This window comes from Lissotriton helveticus, chromosome 9 (genome assembly GCF_964261635.1).
Source record: "Lissotriton helveticus chromosome 9, aLisHel1.1, whole genome shotgun sequence".
Lineage (NCBI taxonomy): Eukaryota > Metazoa > Chordata > Amphibia > Caudata > Salamandridae > Lissotriton > Lissotriton helveticus.
This window is the reverse complement of record NC_136070.1, coordinates 478857277-478876880: the sequence shown is the minus strand read 5'-3', so window position 1 is coordinate 478876880 and position 19604 is coordinate 478857277. Positions and strand designations below refer to the sequence as shown.

Here is a 19604-nt window from a genome sequence, read left to right as displayed (position 1 = left end):
CCCCCCAATCTCTTCCATGTGCGGCCTCCTGCAGTTTGGAGCAAGTTTGAATTTCTTTGCTGAGCTCATTTTGTTTTCCATTCCGGCCCTGCTTAACTTTCTTGGCTTAGGCACTAAATTGTGTGTGAAAGAGAGATATCCACTCTTGTTGTTGCCCAGAAGCATCTCAAGAGTGTTCAGATGGGGAGGAGAAATGCAACATACTATCTATGGTGCCTGTTGCATGTTTTTGGTTATCTAAGATACAACATTAATTTATGTTTTGTGGGAAGTTATTGAGGCACTTGCCAATTATTGATCCAAGTAAATTGGTGTTAATAAAATAGTATTTTGACACTATAGAACCCGACCCTCGGTTCCAGGAACCCGACTCTCCAAACTTGTGTCATAAAAGCCAATTGGGGAAATCACCTGAAGTTATGATTGAAGGGTTTTGTCATGTTTCTGCTCGTAATCAACTTCCTAACATTGCTCAAGACAGAGTCCCCTTTTGGTTGTTGCTCTCAGGGGTCTTAATGTTGACGGATTGCATTTTTACCATTACCGAATAATTCATATGTAATTCTTTTTTTTTTTTTTTAACCAAAAACTACTCCATTTTGAAATTATTTGATGCAACCTAATGGCTACAGCGCTCGACCTCGAAGCTGGTGAACCGGGTTCGAGTCTTGGCAGGGACGCTCAACATCCTGGGATTCTCGGCAAATCACTTAATCTCCTGTGCCTAACACAATAAAGGTGTCAGTCTGTAACACAACTGGTGCTCATGTAAAGCACTCTGATATCCTCGGGTCGAGTTCACACTATATAAAATGCAAAAAAAAAAAAAGCCAATTACAGCCATATTCAGTAGGAAGAAACTGTTATTGCTAATATGCGCATAGAGCACTTGATATGATTTAATGCTCCATTACAGTGTTTACCAAATGAAGCTGAATGTAAAAATACATGTTCCAAAATAAGCTAAATTTAAAAATGCATTTTCCTAGTCATTCCTTTGGACTTAATAAGGCCATGGTATTTTTCTACTTAATTACACAATTTATTCTACTTTTTCTGCATTTTCCAGTTAACTCTCTTGAGTGGAGTCTGAGGCATTTTAGTTGTTAACTGTTTATAAATGATAAATTATACCAAAGACCACCACTGTATTGCTGTTTAGCTTTTTGTGGGGTTGTCTGGGGCAGAAAAGTGTAGGCTATGAAGAAGAGAACCCTGTCGAGGTGGGATAGTCCTCTGCATTAAGATTTGTTACACACTGGCCATAAAGAAGCTGCCGAAAGCTTTGAGAGCCAATTACACCAGGGCAAAGGCTGCAACCATTGCCTGGGTGTTGCTGCATACATTCACAAAGCACCACTGCTTCACAGCCAGGCCTTGCAAGAAGGGCATTTCGTCCTGTTGGTCCTGCGGACTTTTTGGTCTAAGCCCACTGCACAGACCCTCCACAAGGGGAAGTACTGCTTTGGTATCTGTTATGAAGTGAGGAATCTACGGTTACAAGTATCCATCAGAAGAGAAAGTGACTTACCAAATAATGCTCTTTCTGTTGCATGCCCCATCGAAGTGCAGATTCGTCACCATCCTCCCACTTCCTTCTTTGGAGAGTAACCTACTTTTAAAATTTGACAAAGGTCCCGAATTAGAAATCAGCATACTGGTACCAACAATTGTTCAGGATTCGCGTCTGAGGGTACAATAAGGGAAAAATAAGAAACTGACATCAGCATGCATGGGTGGCTCTTATTTGAAGTTCTGCTTAATCTCTTCCAGGGTGGTACAGAGCCAACGCGTCGCAGCACACCTAGTTGCTTGCAAGAGCATTGCAGCAGAAACAATTTGGGATCCAGTCTGGAGCCTGGCAGTGGCAGCTCCTCCGCTATGGCGAAGTAGTTTCGCCCACCCCTGCCAGCCTCGAAATTTGAAAAATAAAACTTGTTTATCATCGTTTTATTTTTGTTCTATTGAATAAATCTTGGGGGTGGAGTCATCCACCCCCAAGTCAAGAGGGGGAGGGGTGGGCACTGCCTTTAGTGCGCATTTGGGCTTTGCCAACCATCTCAGGATGGCCAAACTGTCATGATGCTCACTAAGCGGTCTCATGCATGAGGGCAGCATCCAGAGTGGCCGCAGGGGAGGCTTGGGAGCCTGTGCTGCAGTGAGGAAGAAACAGAAAAGAGGAGTTTCGGAGGTGCGGCTGGTAAATTATTTTTTTACTTTAGTATTTTCTTTGTCCGTCCGACCGTTCTCTCTCCCAATGACCCCCCCCGTCCCCCCCCCCCCCTCCCCCCATACCACCACCACTCACAACACTCCAACGGCACAGCAGCCGCTGCTGGAGTCTGGGAAGGATTATAAGGTGAGGAATCTGTGGTTTGATGGATAATCCACAAGAAAGAGCATTACCGAAGGGAAGTAGCTTGATCTTTAACATCTTGTTGGAGGAGGAGACTGCTATTCGGCACTTTCAAGATAACATTGCAATCACAATAAAACTCCCAGCCTTTGTTACTGTTGTAATGTTTGCACTATGACAAAGAAAAGCACTGAGATCACCCTCCACAGTGGCAGACCTTTGCAGCAACGTTCTTTGACTAAGTGCAGGACACAGTGTGTGGTAAGTCTTTATAAGCTCCATGTATGGCTTGCTACCACAACTGTGCACCTACCTGACGGCTCTGGTTCTGACCTGCTGTTACTAGTTGGGCATGGGTCAAGATACTGTTCTTCAATTTATCTTAATCCTTTTGGGCCTTATATTGATTATCAAATTGGTTTTCTATGAAGATACACAAATAGGACATTTATTACTTTGTTTTATTTCAAGTGCATGTAGGTGACATTCTTTCATCTGTACTTGTCTTCTAATTTAGGTGCTGTATCCTACTAGCAAGGAAACATGCCGATCTGCCTGAACTATTTGGTCTAAAACATGTACTTGCGCATTTTTGTATTTGTACAATGAGTGAACCCATTAAAGTGTATGCATTCATTTGACACGTTTTTAATGCCTCTTTTAGGGGACCTTATTCCTACATACCATCAGGTGGCATATGTACACACTCGCATCAACCCCTGTTTTTTTGTGGAACTATTTTAAGGCGAGATGTTGGTAGGAGCCCAACTACTCACTCCTGTTATTTAGTAGGAATTGTGACGCCACTGGTGTTCTGGCTGGGATACAGATGATACTACACCACTGGTCCCACCTGGCCGCCCCTCTGAGGTGTCTGATCCACATTATTATTATTATTATTTTTAACTATTCAAGGTACAAGAGTGGGGTCACATTCTGCACTTTCTAGTACATCCTATATTATTTAAATGTATCGTAAACGTGTAGTATTCATTCACTCCTGTGTATACATATATATATATATGGGGTGGGCTATTTAACCTATGAGTTATGCAGAGTCAAACTAGATTGACAAAGGCCTCCTGAAGGCTGAAACGCGTCTCTCCTTGTGCTCGTGATTGAGGGCGTCCTGCATCATGAAATAAATGCCGAATCCGAAGCCACTTTGTGTCCGTGCCTGCTTTCCATGGAGGTTCTATGGCAGTTGGGTGGTTTGTTCATATATATATATTTATATATATTTATATATATATATATATATATTTTTTTTTTTCTCTTTCACTTAAAAATGACTACATTTTGGCAACTCGCTCAATGGGTTTCTTTAGAACCATTATGTTTCGGGGGAGGATTCCCAGTAAGAGTTTTCCCTCTTCTCTCATGTTTGTTATACACAGTTATTAAACTTTGACAACATAAATGGAGCTCGGGAGTCTTCATGAGACTGCAGCTTGCAATTGCCATAAGTGTTTCAGCACATTTTATTTGTGTACTGCCTGTTTCTCATCTCTGTCCCTTCATTGCTTTATATGAGGCAAGAAAAAAGAAAGTGCTGGGAACTCGAGAAAATCTAAGAGTACAGTAGCTTGAGAATAGCGAACTGTGAGAAGGTGAAGTGGCCAACTTCAAGAATCTTAATTTCTTTTTACTGCCGATTGGCGATTGGAACGAGTATAATTGAGGGCTATTTTCTGTGCAGCAGTGTTGACAAAATGAAATTTCCTTTTTGTCCAGAATTGTGTGACAGTGCCCATCTTTCGTTTGCTTGGCTATGAGGAAAAGGATAATGCTACACGTTGAATGATAAAAGCAATTGGTGGAAAACAACCAATGTCTCTCTTGGTGGCCAGGACCTGTTCATTGGGAAAATATATATATATTTTTTTACAAATGTAGATTTAGATGTCATTGTTTTATATTCTCAACGTATTTAAAAACTCATTTTATGTGGCCTGGGATGTGGGAGTTCTTTGGTGGACTGCAGTACTCCTTTCATTGAATTGTATTTAAAGTATGTTTTCTTCTACACGAATCCCTGTTGACCAATGGTAAACTAATGGTAAACCCAAAATAGAAATACTTATGTTTTAGCCACATGCTCCTCTACATTGTGTTTCATAGATAAATTGTCGCTCTTCCTGTTCTGAATTAATATGAGCATTTTCTTCTTGTGTTATAATCTATGTTCACTAATATCTTATTGGGTTTTTGTCCAGAATCAAAAGTAGTGCATTTTGTTAATGTAAAACGTCTATTTCATCTACCTGTTGCTGTTTTTTGCATAAACCTCCTAATTGCGCCTGCTGTTCATGTGAAAGATCCTTGACTTACTCTCATAGATATGTTACTTGACCTCAGTGACCTTCTACAGGTAGGATTTCTTTATTTACTTTTTGAATTTGAAATGTAGTTAGAACCTGTTAATGCAAACCCATTTCAGTGTTTGTTTTTGAAGATGCAAGTTCCCCAGTTTAAAATATCTGCATAGAATAAGCGGAACCATACCTGCTGACACTATCCTCCACAACACGAGCACCTATACCATATTGTAGCAGCACAGCTTGCTAATTTCTGCACTGGTATTAGTCCAAGGGTACTGAGAAACAGTCTATTGTGATGAGGTCCCACTTCTGAAGGAGCAGCTAGAATAGGCTTGCAGCAGTCTCTAAAGATATCCCATGTGTTACACAATGTAGCACTCTCAAGTTCTTTCAAGCAATCCACAATTGATTCGGATTAGTTAGGTTGTGTTCATTATTCCAAAATGAAACCTTAATATAAATAAGTTTTGCAAAATGTAGCTTCAACAGACAAGTGTTAATGTCATATAGGCAGTTTGACTCTGATCTGCGAGACAAAAGTGATTAACCAGACTGGGCACAGAGCCTGACTGTGCCTAGAATTGCTTAGTGAACAGTTCTTATGCTTTACTGCCTTGCTAAAGCTCATTGTTGATCGTTTCCTGAGCGAGTCACGTGTCTGATGTGGCTACATCATGCAATTTAACTGAAGATATTATTGCGGATCATTAAAGAAACTACCTCTAAGCAGAAGCAGTTGTTGATTATTTGGGAGATGTTTAGATATTGCTGCAGGCCTCTACTAGCTGCTACTAGGCATGAGTAACCAGGTGAGGGCCACTCCCAGTGAGGCTGCCAACACATCTTGCAATAAATTATGCACTTGTGAAGATACTCCTGGGAGTCCGAGCTTGCAGGTTGACTACAGACCCATCTCCATTCTTTAGTTCTAAAGGAGCTCAAGTCTTTGCCGTAAGGTGCAAGATGTTGCATTTAGGTAAAAGGATTTAAGTAGATGGCTTCTTTCAATAAAATGGGAGCCAGCTTTGATTCTTCTCTGCCTACTACCTTTCTAGAAGGTAGAACTAGATCAAGCTAAAAGCCTGTGGTACCCAGTGACCTGTCCACACATGATCCTGACTGAACAGTAATGCAGAGGGGAGTTGTTGTCAAGAACGCCACCAAACAGACAGGATGGGTCTTTTAGTTTGTAAGGTTCCTCAGGCGAAAGATCCCACTAAGGCTGTTTCTGTGACAGAAATTATTCATAAGTGGTTGAGCGGGTCTTCCTCCAGGGTCAAGGATAGCAGTACATTGTATGACCAGTGCTTCAACATCAGATACACTGTAAATGCACTGTCATTTCCTCAAGCTCATAAATACTACTCTCATGGGGTTAGTAAGCAAGGGCCCAGAACCAGTTTCATGAGCTTCTTAGAGCAAGAATCTGAAGAACAAGAAACATATGTTAAAGGACTTTCTTAGGTCGCACAGTGGTCAGTGCCTGTGACTGTCTATAATAGAGAGACGGTACAAGTATCCTAGGAGACTACTTAATTTTGGTTTCTCTGGACCACCTCAGGAGAAGTTGATACTCAATAAATTCTTTGCAGTTTTCACCCAACAGCTTGATTACTCCACTTAAGGAGTGGCTCACATTAGAAGGCAGGTTTGCCATCCTCATCCTTTTACTCCTCACACTGGGCAGCCATCTCTGATAATCTAGAGGAAGGTACAGGATCCAAGAATGCCTGTTTTCAGTATATTCCTACACACTATTGATACGGATAGTGCAGCTTTATCTTATATTAAAACAGTACTCCTGGCTTTGGTTATAGTGTACCCAATGCCTACTAAAGACAACACTTCTTCCTCAGTGCCTTCCTCATGGGGACATATTGCCTCCTGATTATTCAGCATCCTTAACAACAGCAAGGTGTTGATGCTGCAATGCAGGCAATGTGTTTTGATACTTCTCAGTTATATATCCTGCTTCAAAAATAGGGCACCTGTCTCAGTAGCAGTCTCTTCATTTCCTGGTGTAAGGAGATCCCTGCTGAGTCATTTTCTCCCCTCCGGTGGAGAAGGAACAAAACAACTTTCTCCTAAAAGAAACAGGAGATAGATACTCGTACGTATGCTCCATATTCAGATGGCAGAAAAGCATTGCAATCACTGTTTAATGCTGTAAGCCCAGAAAGCGTGCCTTCCTGCATATATTTTTAGATTAGGTCCATCTATCCATCTTGGTTCAGACTGGGAGCACAGCCTTCTATTAAGAAGCGATATTTGACTGTTGGAATAGACCATATTTTGAGCATTGTACCTTGAAGACCTTGGACTCCAAGTAAAGAACATACAACAACTAACTTTTTATTTTAGTAATGGAAAATCATCTGGGTTATTTGGCGGTAGTAACTACTTCTCTTATAAAAGGGAAGAGCCTAATCCAAGTCTGTCTTCAGACATTGAGAATGAGCTGAAGGGGTGGGTAAGCCAATTCAAAAATGTTTAACAGAAATTATTCTTCAATGATGTTACTTGTAACTTGCACAATGTGGATAACCTTAAACAATTTGATTTTGCCACTGTATTGCTGAAAGAGATTTTATAGCCCTTACTATTTAGCTGCTTTAGAGAAGTCTGTATGTGGAGAAACACCTTGTTTCTTTTTTTTACATACTTTCTGCATAGGAGCATCCACTACAAAATCATGGATTTAGCAGCATTGGAAAAACATTGCTTTCCCCTCAACAGACGGCACTCCAAACCTAAAACTGGGACTGCTTGTTCTGACTCAGTTATGTATTCCTTCAGGAAATCTGGGTGTGTTCAGTAGGGGCTCCTGGACTCCAATAATCCCATAAGAGTATGTATGTCTATTAGATGGAATCTAATGATCCTATGTCGTAAAGTATGTAGAGCTCTCCAGACCAACGGTCACAGAACAACATCCTGGGTGGATATGTCCTGAGCCTCATCCCTTCATCTCTTCCTCATGTGTCAAGATTTCAGAGGTCAACTTTAGAACCCGTTAGAAAGCATGGTGATTATCCAAATAAAATGAAAAGAGAATCAATATTTCATTAAAGACATGGAGGCTAACATTAGCCACCATAACTTTTAATACCATTCTGGAGCACCTTTAAAGAGCATTAAACAACACCAATCTAGATTTGTAACACTGCTATCAATAAATAATCTCCTCTCAGAACTCTCCTCCCCTTTAAATGCAGCCAAAACCTGCTCTTCTTCTCTTTGTTAAATATCTGTCATCTCCTGTCCTCTACTCCTCTACTATAAAAACCCAATTACTTTTGATATATCCTACTGAACTCTAATTTCTGATTCTCCATAAAATATATATTTTTAAACCCCTATTATACTATTCACATAACATGTTACCATCTTTTCTAAAAAAAATGTCCATCCTTTCATACTTAACATATTCTCTTTTTTACTTCTTCAATATCGGGAATGTGGCAGGCGGGATAGTGTTAACTTCCTTTTTTTTTTTTTTTTTAATTTTTTTTATTTTCACCTGGTATAAGATTACAAAGTTTTCGACAAAGTTGCCATTCAACCAATATATACAAAATTAAACATGAATTGATCAATCTATTCACTTTGTCAGAAGTAACTTAACATAAAATCAAAGACATAAATGAACATATAATATAATTATCTTTAGTACATCAGTTCATTTCTAGGTTCCCCCAAATTTTCTCAAATTTTTTGAGCGATCCGACACCCCTGAGTTCTGCAAGTGTACATTCCATAATTTTTATTTCATTAACCAGGTACCACCATTCCAAAGCGTTAGGTGGATTGGGGTTGATCCAGGCCCTGGCTAAAGTTAATTTGGCACAGGAAAGTAAAATTGATAGTAGTATATAATGTGGTTGATTTGTCAGATATGGACCTAATATTACCATGGATGCAGTTATTGGTGAGCTAAAAATTTTTTTTGTGATTAGAATCTTTCCCACTTCTTCCCAGGGATAGTGTTAACTTCCATGTCTTTAATCTTGATTCTCTTTTCATTTGGAGAATCGCCATTTCATTTCGAGATTGGAGGTTACCATGCTACATGTTGAAAGCTGTACATCACCACATTTGACACATGCTTAATTGATCTAAAATAATGTTTTGCAAATGTCCCAGCATTTGACCAATCAGCCGCCTTAAGAATTTCTTCCAAATGTCCACCAGACATATATAACTTATTTGCCATTGCACCTTTCAGAGAATGTGGTTTAAATGTGTTCACATCAACACCCGCTTGGATCCTAATGTCCTTTACCCAGCTTGCAAAAGTTACCAAGTTATGTGATTTAACATACAAAATCAATAATTGATTTTCTCCATGACTCCTATGTTCCAGCATTATCCCTTCATACTCCTGCAAACAATCCATAGCACACAATTTAGTATTCTGTGAATATCTTGGATAGAAGACAGACTCTGACATGGTCTTAGTCCTCTTCCATATTTTGAAATGTACTCCTTCTGGTCCATAAATTCTACTACTTGCCTCCAAGGGTTTAGCGTCAGTAGACCATCTACATAATACTAGGCATAATAGTGTAGTTAACTTTTCAGTAAGCTTCTTTAAATCTAGATACCTATTTAGAGGCCATACCTGAAACAAATGTAAGACCGTATTCGCATCCCACAGAACATTGTAACATGCTCAACCTTATACTCTTCAATATTCTACAAACCATCACATTCCTACCTACTGATCTCCCATCTACTTAAGCATGTCCAACAGAAATTGCTGATCTGTAGCAATTCATAGTTCTGTAGCAATTCATAGTTCTGTAGCAATTCATAGTTCTGTAGCTTAATCCCTTCTCATACTGCGCCACCAAAAAATCTATTACTTCCACGATGGGAGGCTCCACGAGATCCATATCCCTCTCCATGCGCCAACTGTCCCATATTCTTCAAATTCCTCTATATCTTTTTTTGGTTCCTGGAGCCCACGATTACTCCTATAACTCTGCAGCCTGGCTCAAACGCCCCTGCAGACACTCGGATCTCCTGACACCTTCCAAAGAAAAAGTGTCAGCATCCCTTCTAGAACCAATGGATGTCCCTGGCTAGCCCCATTCCTCAAAATACCTTTGCTTACTTGAATCAAATAAGGTATTACCCATGGCATCTCCATCTTAGTCCGGAACCATACCTGAGATACCTAATAAGGTGTCACCAAAACTATTTGACATCTCTCCTCTCTCACATTCAGCAACACTCTGCAACATTGCAAAAGGTGGAAAAGCATAAGCTTTCTTTCCCTTCCACTGTACTCACCTCTGGAACTGGCATCCAACCTGCTTGTGAAAAGGTCAACCTCCAAAGGTCTCCAAATCTTGTTTATCTTGCAAAACCTATGTTGATCCAACTGCCAGACACTGAAATCCCTCAAATGTTGAGAAATCAAATCTGCTGACTCATTAATTTCTCCTGGTAAATATTCTGCTCTCACTAACAATCCTGTGCTCCAATCAAAAACTCCCAAAATCCTTTTCCAGCTCTGTCAACCCCGGGATAGGCTTCCTCCTAATACAATGAAATGCACTACCGCTGACACATTGTCAAAATTCATCAATAGTGTCTCCCCTCTTAATATCTCTTTGAAACACTTCAAAGCATACAATCCTTCTTTTAACTCAAAACAATCAATATGCTTTCTCCGTCTCTTCCATGACCATACTCTGGTCTCCTCAGCCCCCAGACGAGCTCCCCAACCTCTCTGTCTTGCATCGGTCTCCAAATCAAAGCTCGGGCACATCCAAAAATGGCTCGGCCATTCCATGCTTTCATATTGTCCAACTGCCAAACCAATTCTCCTTTGCCTCTGCACTCAGTATATCTTGTCACCATACCAAAAATCTTTCCTCAATGCTTGTCCTTTCAACCTCTGCAAAGCACAAGAACGCAAAGGTTCTGGAAATATTGCTTGGCTAGAAGAATACAACAATCCAATCATCCGAGCGAGAAATAAAGTCTCTTCTCAAGACCCAAACTATCCCTTTTCTTATCATCTTCACCTTGCTCTCTGGGAGCTGTAAAACCAACTGTGTCTACTTGGAATGCTAAAAACTCTAAGCTCTGAGTTGGTTCCAAAATAGACTTCTCTCTGTTCACTAAAAATCATAACCGCTTCAGTTTGCTCATTACCTGCATCAAATCTTTGTTTGAATTGTTCATGTTTTGGGACATAATCAAGGTCTCGTCCAAGTATACAATCAATCTTATTCCTCTCTACCATAAGTATGCCATCACTACTCTCATGACTTTGGTAAAACACCAAGGTGCTGACTAAAGCTCAATGGGAGGCACTGAAATTGTCCTCTCCAGCGGAACAGTAAATACTTCTGACTCTTTTCCCATCGGAATTGTGAAGTACGCATCCTTTAAATCTAATTTCACCAACCAGTCGTTTTGTAACAACAATTCTCTAGGACAATGGATACCCTCCATCTTGAAGTGTCTGTATACCAAATATTTGTTCAATGGACTGCTTTTTTCATTCAATGCCCCCAGACTCTGGATTGCTGTTCCATTGAACCTCCGTAGGGAACCAAATCACCTGAAGTTCCGAAAACGACTAAAGACTTGGCTTTTCCCCTAGGGTATCTGTCCTCTTGTTACGGTTTCAGCGCTGGGATGCTCCTGGGTAGCCATGCGCTATACAAATGCCTATTCAATTCAATTGATCATTGCTCTCATCCCTTGTCCTTCCTTTTGACCACGCATATTACTGCTCCCTTTTGTAGCATAGACTCTAACTCTAAGTCCACTATCTTCCTTAATTCCTCGCTTGCCGCCAATTCTCTTGACTCCTTTCTCTGTAATGGTTAGCTTATAAATTCCATCTCATAACCTTGAACTGTCTGCAACACCCAGGGGTCCTGAGTTTACTTCTCCCACTGTCCTATGAACTCTCTCAAACGTCCCCCTACTCCTTTTTGGGAAGAACCAAAAATAATCTCCGTACTCCCCTTGGTTTCTGGAACTTTGAATTTGAGCACGGATAAACCTTCCTCTACCAGTTCTTCTGCTATTTGGGTAGAAGTCAGGAGATGCTTGAAATCATTGTCCTCAGTATTGGGTGTGGTACTGGGACCTTTGCATGCCCTGGCCAGCAGTGGGTCCTCTTCTACTGACCTGTCTGTAAAATTACGCTACCAAACATCTTACTCATGTTTGTCTGAGCTTTATTAGAGGCTGTAAATGTGGTCACATATTTGCCTAAACTTTACACAAGCCCTTCACCAAAGACAAATCCTTTAACATCATCGCTGGGCTCTCTGCGCCTTGTCTCCAAATCTAGGGCTTATTTTCACGAGTGTCTCCTTTCTTCTCCCTGTAAGCAAACCTGTGTTTCATAGTACTACTGCTCTCTGGCTCCACCCCCTGAGCAGATCTAAATCAATAGGTATCGCATTCACATGCGCCTCTTCTACCATATCCATAATTCTGGCTATCGGTCCCATCATATCCAGGACCTTGTCTTGACAGACCTTTAATGACTGTTGTAGTCTCTTCCTTGGATTTCTACCCAGTCTAAATAAAAAAAACATATTGACTCTGGATCCAAATTGGGTGTACTGTAAACTTCTCCTCACTAACAGGTCTAGAGCAGTCTGCTCTCAGCACCTATCTCACCTCTTTGTCTAAAGGTTTCCATATCCACACTGTAATAAACCTGCCCACATGCTCCACAGGCCATCAATCACCACTTCTTGGATGTTTTATGTTATCTCCTCACCTAACGGGTCCCTAAGTACTTCCACAATAGAAACTTCCTCCAAATTGTCAAATTCATTTCCAAATTCATCATCCTGTAGGTCTAAAATATATTCATCCCACTCTTTTTCATTTTCTTTATTAGGACTTCCATTCGCTCTACTGCTTCCATCTCCTTTTGTGTCGTGAAGAACATCTTTTCTCTGTCTGCCCCTTTGGACACCCAATCTTTGCATGCCACCAAGGTCAAACCTCTCTTCCCGATGGAATTCAGACTGACTTTCCCTCTTTCAGACATAAATATGTCCTCCACATGTTTGGTTTTCTTTAACCTTTTTCCTCCCACTCCTACCAACTGGTCATCCTCATCTGACATTGAAAAAAGCTTCACCTGACGTTTTACCTAATCTTCTCTTATTTCACAGTATCCTTGCCACAGATTCCTGCACCTTATATTTCATCTCCTGCTGAATACTTTTCCTCACCAAATCCTCATCCAGTAAACAACCTGCTCTACCCACACTGCTGCCTTGCTCCTGTTTCATACGGTAATTAAACACACTTCCTCAAACTTTTCTAAATTAGAAATAACTTCCTAATCCTGTGGAAAAGTCAGCCCATAATGCACCTGATGCCCAGGCTGCAGGCGCAGGACGCCTCTTATTTCCCATCTTGAACAATTACCAAATAAAGAGACGGGCGCTGGCAGCAGGAAAACAAGAACAGAGTTTTATTTCTCATGAGGAGAGCCTGTAATTTCGGACACTCGCATAGTGCCTTCAGGAGGTGCTCTCTCTTGGTGCCCTCCATAGCCCACACACTCAGTTTCTCTGAGGCTTCGTCTTTTATACACATGTTTATGATGCACAAACATTCCTTATTGCAATAAAGACGCTTTGAAGTAGGAAAAAGGCATGCTTGGAATCCCAGCTTCGGGCCTATTCCCATACCAGTCGCTCAGATGTCATCCTCCCCTCCTGAATGTAACAAGAGATTGTGATCTCCCAGCCGGACATTCCTACAGGACACGAGGGCAGGAGGGGATGATCAGATCAAAGGTTGGGCAGGCGATAAGATCGGGGACTTCGGCTGGTGTATCATGGTTTTGTTATGCTGCGCAGGAAAAGGGGGGGGGGGTGTACATCCACGAGGCTTGGTCTTAGGACTTGGGACCGGGTCGAAAGGCCAAGTGCAGCTGGGGGGGGCTCGTCAGCTGAGGGGAAGGGTGTTCTTGGGAGGAAATGGGGGGTGTGGGTCAAGCAGGAGGTTTACTTCTAGGGCAGGGTCATGCAGAGGGAGAGGGTCTTATGGCCGATGCATGAGCAGTGCGCGCGGGGAGGGGTGCCGGGGGTTCAACAAACGGGCAGAGAGGCCATGGTGCCTAAAATGGCTGTCGTGTACGTGTGTGCATGGGTCTATGCTGGCGGGATAACACAGTCAGTGTTCAGCGATATCCGTTCTGCTTACAACAAGGGGTACAGTGAACACAAATGAACGCCGCTTATGTGCATATACATTGCCATTTTCAACAGTCGCCGCTTTTTTACATAAGCTAGTTCATTTCTATAAAGTCGATACGATTGGCGGAATGCGGTACATACGATTTTACATTTGTTGGGTTATTCATACAAGTCTAGAGATCGGCATAATACTTAGTCGAGGTCAATCAAGAAAAAGGTTCCGACATATTATAGAATCAGGTTCTGACTTTCTCTCCGGTGACATCAAAATACAGTAAAAAGTGCTCTGATACCTTCGGGTCTTGTCAGTGCTATAAGAGACTTTTGGAAAACTAAATACATGAGGGACCGATGAAACATTTTTGAAAGCAATACAAAAATGGTTGAGGGAGGAATTCAGTTCGATACAAGCAATTAGTCAAGGGGTGGGCAGAAAGTTCAGGAAGGGGGGGGGGTCTTCGTCACAGTGTTTTTTTAACAGCGAGCCATCACTGGTAGGCTCTGGTAGTCCGTCTTCTTTCGTTGGCGCTGTTGAGCACCGGCGGTGGAGCTATAGGTCCAGCTCGGATTCATCCTTACGCGTTGCAGGGTGCGATCAGTCCTCTGCTGTTAGATCACAGTCCTGTTTCCTAACTGATCTTCTTAGGGGTGCCTCATGCTGGGCACCTGCGTGTCTTTTCTTCTTCCGTATTCTATCTAAAAGCTGCTCTTCTTTTCTGAGTCAAAAGTTATGCGAAAAGGGTGATGTTGTTGAATAATCAAGGGAAGAGAGGGTGGAGTGGGATCAGATCTTTGAACACACCAAGGGACCAAAGGAGCAAAGGACGACGAGCAGGCAGGCCCATCAGTCGGGCTCAAAAGGGACGGGGACTTCAGGCACGAGTGGGTCAGCAAATCGAGGGCTTCAAGGCAGCCCTTCATTCTCTCATCTGCCGAGTTTGGGAGTGGTGCCTCGTCCCGCGTCTCGTTGCTCTGCGACTCCACCTTTGGTTGCGGTCACACGTGCTTCATGATCTGTGGCCAGGCTGTGCGTCACATCCAGCTCCTCTCCTCCAGTGATTGTATCTTTGAATGGGTACAAAACAAGTTTTAGAAAAACTGGCAGGAGAAGACATTTATACATCTCAATTCCGTCCCCAATCCTAAGTAGGTGGGGGATATGTTCATCAGTCACAGTCAGAAGTCATCACTTATGGAGTATGCAGGAGGGCATTTCCACTGAATTCGTAAGCCTATTTGGCGTTCATTCGTGACGTACGTGGAGAGAAATCGGACTCCTATCGACAGTGTATTATATCAAAACTCGAAATCGAGTCCTTAGGTAGAGACTCGACCCTTTTTTTTTTTAACCCAAGTACTGACAATCTTACATTTCCCTTCGGGGTCGACTAACTCTTGCAAGCAGGGTGGTTATCATCATGAGAGGGAGGCAGAGGTTAAACATGCTTTTCTTGGGGAGCGACGGTTAATCAATGTCATCAATTACGCTTCGGGGATAGCTGATAAGAGCTGGGGTCAATCGGGAGAAGCGAGGACGCTTTGGACAGGGAGCTGGGGTCAATCGAGGGAAGCGAGGACGCTTTGGACAGGGAGCTGGGGTCAATCGGGAGAAGCGAGGACGCTTTGGACATCCGCACTTAAGTGCAGAGGGGTGAGGCAATCTGGGCATTGGGGATTGCATTTCTAACGAACTGAAAAACAGAAGACCATTGACGTTATAGTCCCCCCTATAAAAGGCCAGATTAGGGGACATCAGTCGTCTTACCTGTCCTTTCTTTCATTACCAACTCGGGTTCTATCGTTTTGCAGAAAGGAGAGGTAGTAATATGGCAAGTTACAATCGTTTTAGTTCCTGTCAATTTCGCCGAACACCTTTGTGTTCGAAGAGACCCAATTAGGTGTGTGCCGGTGGGGCACAACGTTACCACACAAGGGAGGAGGGAACAGGGGGACCCTCAGAGAGAGAGAGAGAGAGAGAGAGAGAGAGAGAGAGAGAGACGTGTACAATAGGCCATTTAGTGCGCACACAACACAGAACAGCAGGGGTCAAGTAATACGGAAACACAGGCAGAGGGACAACGTAGACCCATACATTACATGCACACAAACTCAGGCGGGGGAGACAGTACATGTATTATATACAAAAATCCAAGACAAAACATAGAACAGTGACTGGTATTATATACAAAAATCCAAGACAAAACATAGAACAGTTATTGGCCAAAATGATCTCTTCCTGTACGCTGCGCATCCTTAGCATCCTAAGCTCTTTTTACCTTTTTCTTCTCTTTTATCGTCGGCTGCCTCCACTGGTGGCTTTGGTTGCACACACTTACATGCCTTTGGCAATTGGTCAAGAACTAACCTGGTCGGGCTTATGTGTTTCCAGGCTGAGGCAACAGTGGGTGTCAGTTGTGCGAACAATGGGGCAGCTTTGAGTTTCATGTCTATGAGGGTGCGAAAAAGGAGGTAGTAGATTTTAAAACACTGGCAACATTCCTAGTCCTCCAAGCGGAGGGTACTTGGGTAAACCTCACCTCGGAATATTCCTTAAACTTTCCCTTTTTAGTTAAATGTAGGAATTTTATTCATTAGTGCACGTCATTCTTGGTTGTATTATTCGGGGTGCCAAGCGAAGTCATATTTTGTAGTTTCCGCTTCAGGCTGTCCTCCCAAGCGCTAAGTTCAGGGAGAGAAATAGCCGTTGTTCGCTCGTCGTGCGTAAGCACCATAATCGAACCCCTTTTTCCCATCTCTTTGTCCGCTAGATCACCCTTTTCTTTTTCGTACTTTAATCGACGTTCCGATGTGACCTGCAGAAAGAGGGAAAAAGAAGGGGGGCGGGGGCAGCATTTTAAAAACACATTAGCGCGCATAAACCCGAAAAGGCTTTTACTTACTACATACTCGGGCTATCTCCACGGGATGCAGTCCCTGCCAACTTGGCGTTTAAGCCCAGGTGGACCGTTTAGTGTGTGAGAGATGATTTATCGGAAGCCTGTGGATAGCATAGGTCGCCCAAGTGTGGTATTACGGATCGTGTGCAGGGGGGGGGGGGGTCAGAACAAAGGGCAGTCGGTGCAACGTGGGGGGCGAGCTCGTGCTCTCCTTTGAGGAAAAGGGATAACCTACAGTGGTACGGGGTCATTGTCGTTCGTACTAGGGGGGTCAGGTGGCACTCTTTCGGGGCGACTTAGGGGCATTTTAAAACAACTTTCCTGATACAGGTAGCATATAAAGTATAGGCTAAATACCAGGATCTTTAGCGGTTGCTTTAGGCTGTACAAAAATGAAAAACACATACAACATAAACCTGGACCATCCATATTTGCAATATTTCTGCGTACTATACTTTTTAACCCTTAACTAGTCGAGCTGAGCCATTTCACCTGTAATCTAGTTATATCGGAAATAGTGGTCATTTATTCGAAACTTACCAATTTACGCGTGACAACTACGTTTGCTTTTTCCAAAAATCTTTAATAAAAATGTCGGTGCATAAATACGGGCCTACAACCCCGTGGGCCGGCCAGAACTGTACATGTAGGGATACTTATTAGTGGAAAACCTAATGGAGTCGGTGGTCGTTGATTTCATAATAAAAAGTGCGACAGGTGCAATAAAATCATATAGAAACTTCAGTGTGAGCGAGTATCATAAGTGTTGAAATTCGAACTTTCAATAATCATGATGCGTCAAAACTTAACAACAATTCATTGTCCGAATGTTCAATCAGTACCCATCTCACTTCAATTCATTGTCCGAACACATAATCAGTACCCATCCCATATCAATTCATTGTGTTTAAAAACTGCATACATATTTCATGACACCAAGGCTGAGCAATCGGGGTACAACAAGGAGTTGAAAGTTTCAGTTGTATCAGCGCCATTTTGGGAGCAGCCAGGCAGATCTAGGCATAGTCAAAATCTCCACCAACTCGTGGTTGGCCTAGAGGCTCTTTCGGCAGTCCAAAAGTTCCGTTAAAGGGCAACAGAAAGGATCGGCGGTATGAACCATCAGTCAAAGGGGGAGGGAGGCAACAATTTTTTTCTACCAGGTCATACTGGGTTTTTACCGGAACTGATCCGAACTGTAGTCTGCAGGATTTTAGTCATTCAAACTGAGGCTGGCGTCAGCATGGGAGCGCCGATGTCTCGCGGCTACATTTTCATCGTTCCGCGGGCAATCATGGCAGTCATTCCCCATCGGGGGTGTCTACGGGGGTCGGGGGCCCCCGTGGCTCCTATAGAATCTTCAAAGTCGAGGAGAACACTTTTGATTGTGGGACTCATTTCTTACTCATAAACAAAACAAGAGTATTCCAAGGAAGGATAGGAGACCATCAATATGGAGCAAGGAACGACTTCACTTAAGGCGTTTTTTTGAAAGAAAGCCCTCACTCACCACCTAGTGATGACATGCTTCATCATCGGGCCCCACAGAGGGAATCTAGCATCCCCTCTGTGTGCTGCAACGCCAGAACTACTGCGGAGCGGGTAGTGGGTAAGGACAGTGATGTGCAAAGAATATTAAGTGAGTGATGTGAGGTTTAAAATCAGTCTGTAGTGTATCAAAACAATTTTATTAGGATCACTAAGGACTTATCAATAAAATGATGTGTCGGAAATGCGTCCACAATTATTCAGGTGGTAGTTTCCTTAAGTCAGTCGACATGTTTCAGCCACGAAACGGTGTGAATTTACCTGGCATTCTTCAGGACTTTGTGTGAATAAACCCTGGCGGCATGGACTCGCTAAGGTCCACCCTAACCTAGGGACGTGAAAGTGAAAATAATTAATGAAAAAGTGCAAAAAATTAGAAAGAAAAACTGTCTTTCTAATAACTCCTGGTTTAGGAGGCTTCCGATTTTACGGTTTCTGCACCTATTAGGGAAAGAAAGGACAGAGACAAACATAAAAACAAAACATACAATCAGTTGTCTTATTGATTGCCTATTTACAGTCCAAGGTGCTCCAGTTGGTGGTATCAGAGACATCATGTGGTCGAATAACAGTATAGTTAACACCACCTTGGTCCCCAGAGTATAGAATATTATGGGTAGGTAGTGCGTAGTGCTATACGTGCTATGTACAACGCGTGATATTTACAAGGGTTGTGGGTTAAAAACGCTATCAACCTAAAATTGGGCGCGATCAGAAATCGTGCCGGAAAGTTAAAATCAGGGTAATTTCTCACTTTGATAGTGTGATAAATGCACACCATGGGTCACAGGAGGGGGGTGGAGGCGTAATCGGCACACCCTGTGGTCATCAGAAATAAACAAAGAAATAAGGTAAGGCAGATGCAACACTCAGATCGGTACTTAGCTTAGTAGGAGGTAGAAGGTTTGTGGCTCGTCTGTACTCACGCCCTCAACGCTCGGCACCCTCAGTATACCTAAGGCGACCCTCTGCTGGACCCCGAAGATGTCCGCTCGAGGTAGCGAGGACGCTTAAGTAAACACTCCGTTTCAACGCTTCCGGGTGGGCGCGGTCAACCTGCGTCAGTGCGTGCACAGCGGGCCAATCAATGCGCTGTGGGCGCCGGGAGTATCCAGCCAATGGTTGACGAAGCGTCGTTGTTAATGGCAACCAATGCTATGCGTCTACCCGAATCACTGCTGATCGGTTCCGCTGTTACTAAGTACACGGCAGTGGTGATTTTGAAAAAATGCAACGTTGCGGTAACAATTTTAGAACACACGGGACATTGACATTGGAAGTGACT

General features: G+C 42.7%; 1 protein-coding gene across 3 annotated transcripts in view; it reads left to right on the top strand.

Annotated features, from left to right (window-relative positions):
• BRF1 (BRF1 general transcription factor IIIB subunit) overlaps nt 1-19604 on the top strand; it is a 1219927-nt gene that overhangs the window by 478178 nt on the left and 722145 nt on the right. For all 3 annotated transcript variants that reach the window (XM_078660299.1, XM_078660297.1, XM_078660298.1), the window contains exon 4: nt 4696-4727. In XM_078660299.1, coding sequence (XP_078516425.1) covers nt 4696-4727 — 32 coding nt within the window. The remainder of the gene's footprint in view (nt 1-4695; nt 4728-19604) is intronic.